The sequence below is a fragment of the Bidens hawaiensis genome, unplaced genomic scaffold (assembly GCF_021521415.1).
Source record: "Bidens hawaiensis isolate Kalapana, Puna unplaced genomic scaffold, B.hawaiensis_p1.1 tig00027078_1, whole genome shotgun sequence".
NCBI lineage: Eukaryota > Viridiplantae > Streptophyta > Magnoliopsida > Asterales > Asteraceae > Bidens > Bidens hawaiensis.
The window spans coordinates 264,047-276,403 of NW_027494367.1; the positions used below are offsets into that span (position 1 = coordinate 264,047).

A 12,357-nucleotide genomic window follows, 5' to 3' on the forward strand; every position below is an offset into this window, starting at 1 on the left:
AAATCCTAGATCCTAGAAAACTATTTGGTATTTTAAAAACTATCAATCTCAACCACTAGATCATAGATCCAAGGACTTAGATTTATTCTTACTCTTCCTAGAAAACTATTTCTTTTTATTATAATTCACCCATATATATATAAAATAAGGTGCTATTACTTGCTAGGCTTGCTTTTCATATCAGAAGAACCTTAGCCATTACTTGCTAGGCTTGCTTTTCATATCAGAAGAACCTTAGCCTTCTCTTACGTTATTTATTCTTACTCTCCCTAGAAAACTATTTCTTTTTGTTATAATTCACCCACATATATATATATAATAAGGTGCTATTAGGCTGAGGGTAGTGGGAGTGAGCGGGGGGCGCGGCCGCCTACGTGGCTCGCGAACACCGCTACACCCCTCAGGTGGTTGGGGGCGCGGTGGTCCGGCGTGGCTGTGACCGGGGGAGGAAAGAGCCGCTGGGCTATTTTGGTTTTCAAAAAAATAGCCGTTGGCTATTTTAATTTTTTTTACAGATAACACATTATAAATAACTACCCCATTTTATAACAATAACACACCATTCTCACTACATTTCTCTCTAATAATTTAAGAATCTATCAAGTTACAAACCATGTCGGGTTGGTGCAACATCAACGACACTCGATTTCCCGAGGGATGTAACTACATGGACGACGATTCGTTTCAAGAGTTCATTGGGATGTCACAACCCGATTATTCGGTCCCGGAAACACAACCGGAGCCGGCACCGGAGAAGCCGGCAAAACGATCCCACAAAAAGAAGGGGAAGAAGACCGGCGAAGCGGATGGTCTTTCGGCACCGGAGAAGCGGATGTCTACTCCGTGGTCTAAAGAAGAGAAACTTGCGTTGGCGAAAGCTTGGATTGAAATATCCCAAGATCGGAACGCAGTCAAATTATTTCGTGAATTTTATTGTTTAATATATCTTTTAAATTTTGTGTGTACTTATTACATTTTTTGTTATTTATTTTGTAGCCGACTTTCAAAAAGCTCGATTTTTTGGGGCCAAGGTTCGGGAATGTTTTTATGATCAAGTGGGGAGTAGGGCTCGTACCGATAATATGATATCGGGTCGGTGGACCGATACTCGTAAATATGTAGGATTGTTTACCAACATACATAACCGCAATGTTAACCGAATGCGGCCGAATGGGTCCGATGATCTCGCGGTTTACCGATTCACTTGTGATGAATGGAAACAAGAGGTGTTGCGGAGGTACGGGGTGGTGAAGATGTTTGACGAGGGCTACTTTTGGGAGGTGTTAAGAAAGTGCTCGAAATGGATTGAACTATGTGCGGAGGACGTGACCAATGGGGCAAAACGTACAAAAACTAGTGCGTCCGGCACATTGGTCTCTTCGAGCGGGTCGGGGAATCAAATTGACTTCGACCTAAACTTGTCCGAAGGTCATTTGAAAGACCAAGGTTGTAGCCGCCCTCCGGGTAGGGATTGTGGAAAAAAAACGGTTGTTGATGGCGACTATAAAAAAGAAATTAAGGAATTGTCAAGTGGCCTCCTCTCAATTGGTGAAGCTCGACACAAAAGAAACCGTTTCAAGAGTTTGGCTTTTCTAGCCAAAGACTTTAGCCACCTACCACCATACTACCAAGCGCTAATGGAGGAAGAAAAAGAACGTATTTGGAAGGAATTGGCAACACAAAAATAAAAGCGCTATTTATATGTATTTTTTTATTTTCCTTTTTATTTTCTTTTCTATTTTTCTTTTTATTTATGTTTTAATAAAATATTTTAATTTATATTTATGTATATAACAAAAAAAAAATAATATATAAAAAAAATTGGACCACTACCCTTTGTTGAGGGGCCTGTGCCACATCATTGGCCTTAGCCTTAAGGCCTTATATAGGCTTGCTTTTCATATCAGAAGAACCCTAGCCCTCTCTTACGTTACCGCCTTCGGTTTTCTTCGATCCACCAACAAAACAAATCAAAATCAGGTAATCCATCCATTCCTCTACCATCTTCTTGATTGATTATATGCAACAAAAACAAGCTGTTAAATATAAATTAGGGCTAGGGTTTTGGTTCACAACCTAATCCTGTAAATATGTGATGATGATTATTGTAGTTTCTTTTTGCTGTTTATTGTATTTTACAGAACATATGGCACATAGGATATTAAGAGATGTTGAGGCTGATGGTTGGGAGCGATCTGATTTTCCAATCATATGTGAGTCATGTCTAGGTGACAATCCTTACATTCGAATGGTAATCTTTAATTTCTTATTTTCTTTCTAATTTATTATTCATTTGCTCTTCTTTTTTATTTAAAAAAACGGTTTTAAAGTTGGACTATGCAAGTTATTAAAAAATACTAATTTATGCACAGACAAAAGCAAATTATGATAAGGAGTGCAAGATCTGCACTAGGCCGTTCACAGTTTTTAGGTGGAGACCTGGTCGGGATGCAAGATACAAGAAAAGTGAGATTTGCCAAACGTGCAGCAAGTTGAAAAACGTTTGTCAAGTTTGTCTTTTGGATCTTGAATACGGTTTGCCAGTTCAGGTTCGTGATACTGCACTCAGTATCGACTCAAACGACTCCATTCCAAAGAGTGATGTCAACCGGGAATATTTTGCTGAGGAACATGATCGTAGGGTATGTAACCTTTACATTCTGTACACAAATGCAAATATGAAGTATTAATAATTGCTATTCAACTGAATGGAACATTATTGTTGTTGGTTGGTTTGTTAAAGGCAAGAGCTGGTTTGGATTATGAGTCATCGTTTGGAAAGGAACGACCGAATGATACTATTTTGAAGCTGCAACGGACAACTCCGTATTATAAGAGAAACCGAGCACACATTTGCAGTTTCTTTATTAGAGGTGAATGTACTAGAGGTGCTGAGTGTCCTTACAGGCATGAGATGCCTGTCACTGGTGAATTGTCCCAACAGAATATCAAAGATCGTTATTACGGGTATGCAACCATCCACTTCCTATTTACTCAAGTAACACACTTTTATGAAGGAACTGATATCCATAATACATAAAAGTATATAACTTTTTCTAGTGGTGTTAGTCGTCTCAGGGTTGATATGTTAAATTGTTCACCCCCGGACACAGTCCATATATTTATTTCTGCCGAAAATATTAAACTTAACCCAGCATTGACGGATACTTCTTGTTGAGAGGGGGGTGCACATGCCCCCTCCTCTGTAAGCCAGCCAAATTTGGCAGTAAAGGCCATTTACAACACTGCTATAATTCTTAGGGGGGCGCCAAGAGTTTCTATTTCTAAACAAAACATTACTTAAGTATATACTTGGAAGTTCACTTTTTCTTATTTAATCTTATTTCTCAGCATGTAATTTTAATACTTATTTGATTAACTCATTTAGAATATTGACTGATCAGAGGTGTATTGAAAGTACCTTGTCAACTGCGTGGTCATGGTTTTTTGAATGCTAGTATAGTTTGTGCTGAGAAAAAGATTAAGTTAACAACATTACTAATGATCATGTACTTGAGCATTTAAGCATCTCTGAATATTTCATAACACAGAGAGGACAAGTGCAAAAGTAATTTGTTTCCATCAAGTATATTGTTTAAATTATACTAAATCTAATTATCTAAATCAGATCATGTTTTTTTATTATCATTTTTTATGACCTGACTCCATTTTTCCCCACCAATTTCTAACTTTGCCACTGTAACCCAGACACTAAAAAATATTTAATTAGGGGTGTCAACGAGCTGATCTCAACTAGGTCTGAGGTTGGCTCGTTTAGCTTACTGAGAGCTCATAATTTTATTTCTAAAACTCGAGCACTACTCGTGAATAGATTTTCAAGCTCGAGCAGGGCTTTGCTTATTATGTATCAGTTAATAATTAATTCATATACATTTTTAACTGTTTTATATACATATATCTTGATTATAATTTTTTATATCTAACATAATATATGTTGTTTAGTTATATGTGTCATAATTTTATGTGTATAAAAGTTGTTATTATGTAAATGTATAGTCAATATAATAAACGAAAGTTAATTAAGTAATAGGGTCTTTCAAACTTGCGAGCCAACTTGAGCACGATAAGTAAAGCATGGGCACGTTTATAAACAAGCTTATTTTTAGGCTCGAGCTCGTTTAAGCTCGACTTGATTCGTTTACACCCCCAGCATGTAATCCTAACACGACCCGTTTAAGCCTTTTATTCGAACGTGTCAAACGGGTAGCAACCAAATTGTACACGTGTTAATCTGGTTGGTGGGTTGTAATAAACTGGTCCATAGTCACATGTATCGCGGTACGTTCCGGTACACGGTACGAAACGTGGTAAGCGGTTCGTGCATTTCTAAAATGTGGTACGAGGGGGGTAGGTTTATTCGGAACGCCAATTCGGTACGCGGTATGGTGTAGCATATAGTCCGGTACGCCGTACCATATCAAAACCAAAACTGAATATTCATAATCATAAGTGTAAATTCATAATCAAAACAAAAAATTCATAATCACATTCATAACTAAAAAGTTTATAATCGAAACAATAACATTCATAATCATAGATTCATAATTCATTGCCCAAAATTCATAATCAAAAGTCATGACTTATAAGTGATGACAATAGCATTTTATAACCAAAATTCAAAAAACTAATCGTTCCTCGGTCTTTAAATATTTAACCATCCATATATATTAAAAAAACAATCTCGTATTTTTGGAGATAATATTGAGTTAATGACAGCTAATAATTGAGATAAATAAGATCTCAACTGGTTATTTTTAATTCAAATCGTCTTTTGGAATTCCGGTACATGATTTCTACTATCCGATACGCTGTTTTCTTCAATTGGGATCACGATTTTGTAGGTAAAAGTTCGATTTTCAATCAAACAGGTACACTTCTATTTTCCGATCCAGATCGTGTACCATTGGCGATCGGTATGATTTTGTACCGCGATCTGGTACGATACGACCTGTTACGCGGATCGTGGGTGGTGTAGCGTTTCCTGTGACTATGAACTGGTCAACCTGTATAACATAAACGAGTTAAACAGGTCAACAATATCCATTTATAAAACGTGTTAATAATGACAACCCAAAGTCTTATTATTTTCTTGCCGTGCCGGAAATTGCACTCTAACTCTTTTGATTACATCATTTGCAGAGTTAATGATCCTGTTGCACTAAAACTACTAAGCAAGGCAGGCGAAATGCCGTCCCTAGAACCCCCAGAAGATGAAACCATCAGAACCCTATACGTAGGCGGGCTTGACGCTCGCGTCTCCGAACAAGATCTCAGAGACAATTTTTACTCCCATGGTGAAATTGAGTCAGTAAAAATGGTTCTCCAACGCGCATGCGCTTTTGTCACCTACACCACTCGAGAAGGTGCAGAAAAAGCTGCCGAAGAACTTTCAAACAAATTAGTCATCAAAGGCCTTCGACTCAAACTAATGTGGGGCCGCCCACAAGCACCAAAAGTTGATGGTGAACCAGGTTCGGATGATGCCCTACAACAAGCAGTTGCACACAGTGGTTTATTACCCCGTGCTGTTATTTCCCAGCAGCAAAATCAGCTCCAGCTGCCAGGAACTTCCGCTAGTCATGACCAACAACCGCCGACAGGAATGCATTATTTTAACATCCCACCTCCGCCACCTCAGCAGGGCAGGGCGTTTTATCCTTCCATGGATCCTCAACGAATGGGGGCGGTGATTCATAATCAAGATGGGGGTGGGGCTAGTGGGTCGGGTGGCGGTGATCAACGGCCACCGTATGCCGCTTATCCGCCACCACCGCGTCCACCTCAAGGCGGTGTCGGACAATACTATCCACATTATTATCCAACACCGCCGTACGGGTATGGTCCCCCGCCTCCAGTTTATCAACAATACCCTCCACCATCACGTCTAGCGCCACCCTCAATGCCACCACGTGGACCAAATGTCCTCCATGGTCAACAGGCGCATCAACAGCAAACACCACCGACACCACCAGCACAACAATGAAGGCAAAAAATTTCTGTTATGGTTATAAGTAATGCGGTGTTTGCTACATGTATGAATTATTTGTTGCTACAATGGGCTTTGTTCATTTTTGTTATGCATTTTGTATCTTGACAGTTGAATGTATTCCCAGATTTTTACTTATATTGTATCTTTATTTTATTAGTTTGACACTTTGTTTCATTTATTTGTTTTAAATATCTAGTTTGTAGTTGAATGATTGAAGATACTTTTGATTATATGGAAAATTCCCAGTTTGTCTATTCTCCTTCCCCAACTCAAGGATTTGTCCACAAGCTTACTTTATCTCCAAAATGTCCATGAAGAGTATTAGCGGTTCCTCTTTATTTTCCGACAACCGACTGTTCTTTTAGCCAACAATATAGCTACAATTGTCTGTGTTAACGACTGATCTGACGGAAAGTTCTAGCAAAGGTGAGGTGACGACCTTATTATGCTCCATATGTCCCCGTCGGAACCGACGATTAGAGATCGTGTCTCCTTCGGAACCGACGCTATTTTTTTGGCGGCAATAAAGTTGGTTCCATCATCTTTTCCGGCGGCCTTGGTTATTGCCATGTTTTCCACTCTTTGTATCGATCGCCGGACATGTTGATGTTACCATGTAATTTTCAGGTAAGAGACATCAATAAGGGTGTTAAGATTATTATGAGAGAGAGGGGGACTAGAAAGTTGAAAGTGTGGAAGAGATAGTTTGGGTGTGGAAGAGACATCAATAAGGGTGTTAAGATTAGGGGTGTGCATGGGTCGGTTTTTGGACGGTTTTGAGTCAAATCCATAACCATAACCATAACCGATATGTCGGTTAATGGATAATCATAACCATAAGCGACCCGTTATGGCGGTTTTGGTTAATCGGTTTTGTAAGTTATAATGAGTCGGTTATGGGTCGGTTAACCGTAACCAATACAATGTAACCAGGTCTAAAAGTTTGGTACCAATTATTACAAAAAACGACACGACATAATCTAACAATGTATATAATCCATAATATTAAAACCAAATATTCAAAAAAGAATGACATTATATAATCCAATAATGAATTTCGAACCAAAAACATCGAATTGATATAATCCAACAAAATGTTTGGTGGAAGTTAATCCCAAACATATAAAACATATTGTTGGTTATATAAATGGGCCGGTTCGGTTATAGCGGTTATGGAATTATCTTTAATCAAAACCGACCCGTATTTGCGTTATTTAAAAATCATTGAAGTCGATTATCGGTTAAAATCGGTTTGGTTTTATCGGTTATGGTACAGTTTAACGGTTAAGTTACTCACCCCTAGTTAAGATTATTATGAGATAGAGGGGGCTAGAAAGTTGAAAGTGTGGAAGAGAAGTTTGGGTGGGTGTGGATTCACGGGACTCTTCTTCCACTTTTCTTTTCTTTCTTTTTTTTTTTAATTTTATTTTTAATATGTGAAACGTGTTTTTGATTTTGATTTTGATTTTGATTTTATAATTTAACACATCTCTCTTCTACTTTTCTTTCTTTCTTTTAGGATTTTCCCGCATCTTCCATAAAAAATTCCAACCAAACAAATCGCCGGAACCGTTCATCTTCTCTGCTACTTTTTGTGTCTGCCAACAATAAATTCTAAGGGTAAAGATAAACGAGCGGATCCGACGTATACCGTCACCGGCGAGACATTGCTAAAAGTGTCTGAAACCGCCGGGAACATACTACACTAAAAACGTTCGCAGAGGCCGGTAAAATCCTAAAAGTGTTGTCTCCGCCGGTAAATATGGCACATGGGTATATGGTATTAGCCGATTCAAACCGTCCTCCGGCTAGTGAACGCCGTCGCCGACGACGACGACGGTGTTAAGAGTGGACATTATTGGAACATTTGAAAGATGTGGACAATTCCTTGACTTGCTCAAACAAAATGGACAATTTGGGATTTTCCCTTGATTATAGTACCTATACAGCTATACATAACTACATATCTTAAACTTAAAAAGAAATACACACAAATAATAATAGACGGCAAAAGACATTTGGTTTACATGACCCATCCCAAGTTTCATACTAAATCTAATAGTTAAAACTGACAAATCGCTGAAGTTGAGCTGTGAACCGACACAACTATATCAACCGGCATGAGATGCGACAACTTGCTTAACATTTTTACCGGCTGTTAGTCCCACCTTGAGTAGTTTCATCTTGTCTTCATTGCACCACCTTGAGTAGTTTCATCTTGTCTTCATTGCACGTGTTTGGATCAAGTGCCTTATCATCGTCTGTTAGCTGTTCTTCACTTCCATGCAGGGTCGTCTTCAAGAATTTATGTATCTAGCCGAACTGAAATAAAAATGCCTGTGCAAGAAATATATAAAGTATTTTTTAAACCACATTAACGTTATAACAATATATAGTATAAAATCAAATACATTAGTAGATTACGGCTAACCGATATTTCGTGAAGCTCTCGTAGCATTCTTTAATAAATAGATTTTGGTTTGGGCTCAATAACTTAAACTTTACCAATAATAGATTATGAAAAAAAAAAATTGGGCCAGATAATTTTAAGAGGACTAAAATAGGTGGGATTCACTTAAAAACTCTTAATTTTGTTAGAATTTTGAGAACTCTTTATAACCGATCAATTTTTTTATTCATTTTCTATTTTATTTTAAAAAAAGGATACTAAGGTCCTTTAAAACTTTCGATACCAAAATATCTCATAAAAAAGATTCTGTTTGAATATTGTATCTCAAATTCCTATTTTCTTTCTCTTTAATAGTTATCTGGTATTCGATTGGCAGCCTTTTCATCACCGATTTAATGATCAATTTTATCAGGTTCTATTCATTTAACTGGGTATTATTTATTGAGTTCACGACTCTGCATGGAATCAAACCTTACTTTAACAAATTCTTTTAAATTTTAATTTTGTTCCAACTCGAACTGAAGGTTGTTCCAAATTCTTTTATAAAAATCTTTCATTGAGAATTATTTATGAATGTTGTTGGTTCTGACATAATATCCTTGTGGAGAAAAATTACATTATATGCAGTGGCGGATCCATAAATTTTTCTCACAGGGGTCGGGAATATTTATGGTCGGTACTAATACAACTGTCGGGTCGAATCGGTCCGGGCCAAGTCGGGTCGGGTCGGGTCATATATATAAAAAAAGGATTACCAAACAAAATATTAGATAACAAATATATTAAATGTGTTCTCTATGAGTTTTCATTTTTTGAAATCTAACCATTTCATCATCTACTTTAACATTGATAAGCAAGTCTTTCTCAATGTAACAAATACAACTGTCGCTTAAATTTTCATCACCCATTCGATTACGCAAATCGGACTTCACATACTTCATAGCCGAAAAGAATCTTTCAACGTTTGCAGTTGCGATAGGTAATATGAGAGCTAACTTTAATAAACGATACACCAATGCAAAAGAATGGTGTTTCTTTGTTTGAACCATCAGAGAGTGAGACTTGAGAGGCGGTAAATTGATTTGGTAAAACAAAATATTATTTTAGAATGAGTTTGGGTATTGTGCTAAATATTAAGTAGGGTTTGAGTTAGGTCTAGGGCTTAAAAGTTAAAATTGGATTGGATACTAGACTTATGAACTTACTGATATTAATAGGAAAAATTGTTTATATAACGTTTATATAATTATATTTATAAAATTTTCATTGTATTTTTTATTACGGTTAGTCTCAAAATCTCATGGCGGTCGTCTTGAATTTATATAGGGTTCGGCTTCAAAATTTTACAGGGGTCGGGATCAAAATTTTACAGGGGTCGGGATCAAAATTTTACAATGTATTAACACTAAATTTTTTTTTTCACAGGGGACGAGGGACACCCCCACTTACTAGTATGCCCGCCCTTGATTATATGTAAATTTACCATGGTGCAATTTGATAATTATGATTTGCGCATGCCCACATATTATACTTGCATATTATTACTACAATTTACGTATATGCATCTTTGAAACCATTATAATAGGTGTTAAAAATCTAGATTTTAACAATTTCGAATACAAAAAAGTCCATTATTTTTTTGGGAACGGCTGGCAAACATAAATGCCTAGCTATTATGTACAGGGTGATCCAATGGCAAAGGCCACAACATTCAGTTCCGGGGAAAACCCGTCTGCCGAAGCCCCACTGGTGATAAAATCTGGACGCCTCCAGGATCGAATTAAGGATCACAAAGATCTCAGTCTTCATTTATTGAGCCACCCATGACACTTTCTCCATCCTCCAAAATGTTGTAAGTAATAATTAAACTTAGATCTCTAGAGAAATCCAAACTTCCTATCACTACACCTCATTATAAAGTACTATTGAAAATCTATTGTAATACATAAAATACTATTAAACTTTTTTTATTTTCATGTATTAATTGTTTGTTTTTTTTGGGAACCATGAACACACTCACTAGGCCAAGGGACCATCGGCTCTTATATTTATGTATTCAAATTTTGAATAGTTTTAGACATAGTTACATATATTATATTTTACGTTTGTATCAAATTTTACCTGTTATTTTTTATCTTTAGAATGGATCTGTTTTATCATTTACATTTATAAATCCGATAATGTTTGTCCTTTGGCTCTAACCCAGTTAGTTTTTCTCACTAACTTTAATCATGTGCGTTGCACATGAGAGCAAATTAGTCATTACCCATTTATTTAAAAACATTTTAATAATTCATATACATATAAAAGATAGAATAAATCTCTCTCTCCCTACACTTACCTGCCACACACCACCACCACTATCATGCCACACACCACCACCACTATCACCATCCAACCCTCCCCAACAAATTAGCCAGCCATCACTATCAACAAAACCGTCGGCCACCACCATCAACAGATTCGCCAGCCTCCAGCCCAACACCATTTCAGTATATATCCGTGAAACTAGGGTTACGGTGATTAGGTTGCAGATCCACGGCTCTTTGTGTTCATCCATGTTCGATCTATTTTCTGGTCAGATTTTGAGGGTTTGACGATTAAAAATCAAGATTTACGGTTAGATCTATTTTTGTGGTCAGTTTGTGGCTAAATCACCACCATAGCATAAGCCACCACCGTCAATGTCGAACATATCTAAACTCGAATCATTCGGATCTAAGCTCGAATTGAAGGCATGCAGGTTCATTTTCCCAGGGTTCGCCAAGGGTTGTTGCGATTATGACAACCATGATTAGGGTTCATTTACGGCCTGCGATGCAGGTGGGAGACGGTGAAAAAAGTGGGTGTAAAGGGTTTTTGAGCTAGAGAGAGAGAGAGAGAAGTCAGTAGATCTGGGAGACAGTGGCTGCGGTGGAGGTTGGAGATGGTGGCGATAAAGGGGGTTGGAAATGGAGGCGGAGATCGGAGACAGTGAAGGATGGAGACATTGGCGACGACGGAGGTTGGAAATGGTTGCGGAGGCGGTGGTTGGAGACGGTGGCTTCTTTTAATGGTTTTAAAAGTCGCGCCTAGGCGCCAAGTACTCAACGTCAATCCCCGCCTAGGCTGAGTTCTCAAAGAGCCATCCCCGAGTACTCACCGACTAAGGCCGAGTACTCCCAACTCCCTAGTCAGGCGTCTAGGGTCTACCTAACGACTTTTGTAACCTTGCTTCTTCGTGGATGTGGTGACCGTGGATGTTATGGGAGTTTCGCTAGGTTGAATACTATTTCTTTAAATTGATTACATAACATATTAACATATTTATAAATTTTTGATAAAGATAAAAAGATTTCCTAAGTGTAACAAAAAAAGAAAAATGCTTAAAAAGTATGTTAAAACCTTTAATTTAATAAAATATGAAAGTTAAGTGACATAATTGAAACACTTTTTAGTTTTGAGTTAACTAATATATATATATATATATAGGGTTTGGATCAAATACAAATGAAATTAACGTGCTAAACGTGAGAATCAAGTAGAGTAATTATGTATACAAGTAGAGTAATTATCATAGAGTAATTACATAATTACTCTTTGATAATTACTCTACTTGTATACATAATTACTCTACTTGATTCTCACGTTTAGCACGTTAATTTCATTTGTACGTTAACCTTTCCCGTATATATATATATATATATATATATATATATGATTGAGATCGTGTGAGAACCATTTAGACATTGAGAGCTATGATAACCATTTTTTAGCCACTAATATTTTCTTTAAAGCTGGAGCATTTAAAATAACTTAAAGGGTAGAAAATGAATTGAACATCAAAACACATGAACACATATATTGAATCTACGTTTCATTGTTCATCTCTCGGAAGTGTTGGGTTTCAACAGTGGTCAAAGAACGGTTTAAACACGATTTTAATATTCGTTTCATA

At 37.2% G+C, this 12,357-nt stretch overlaps 1 protein-coding gene across 1 annotated transcript; it reads left to right on the forward strand.

Moving 5' to 3' along the window:
• Positions 1 to 2,134: 2,134 nt before the first annotated feature.
• LOC143574678 (zinc finger CCCH domain-containing protein 40-like) lies at positions 2,135 to 6,004 on the forward strand. The gene is made up of 4 exons (XM_077059245.1): positions 2,135 to 2,251; positions 2,373 to 2,642; positions 2,744 to 2,967; positions 5,161 to 6,004. The coding sequence occupies exons 1-4, from the start codon at positions 2,147 to 2,149 to the stop codon at positions 6,002 to 6,004; spliced, it is 1,443 nt and encodes a 480-aa protein (XP_076915360.1). The 5' UTR covers positions 2,135 to 2,146.
• Positions 6,005 to 12,357: the final 6,353 nt, after the last annotated feature.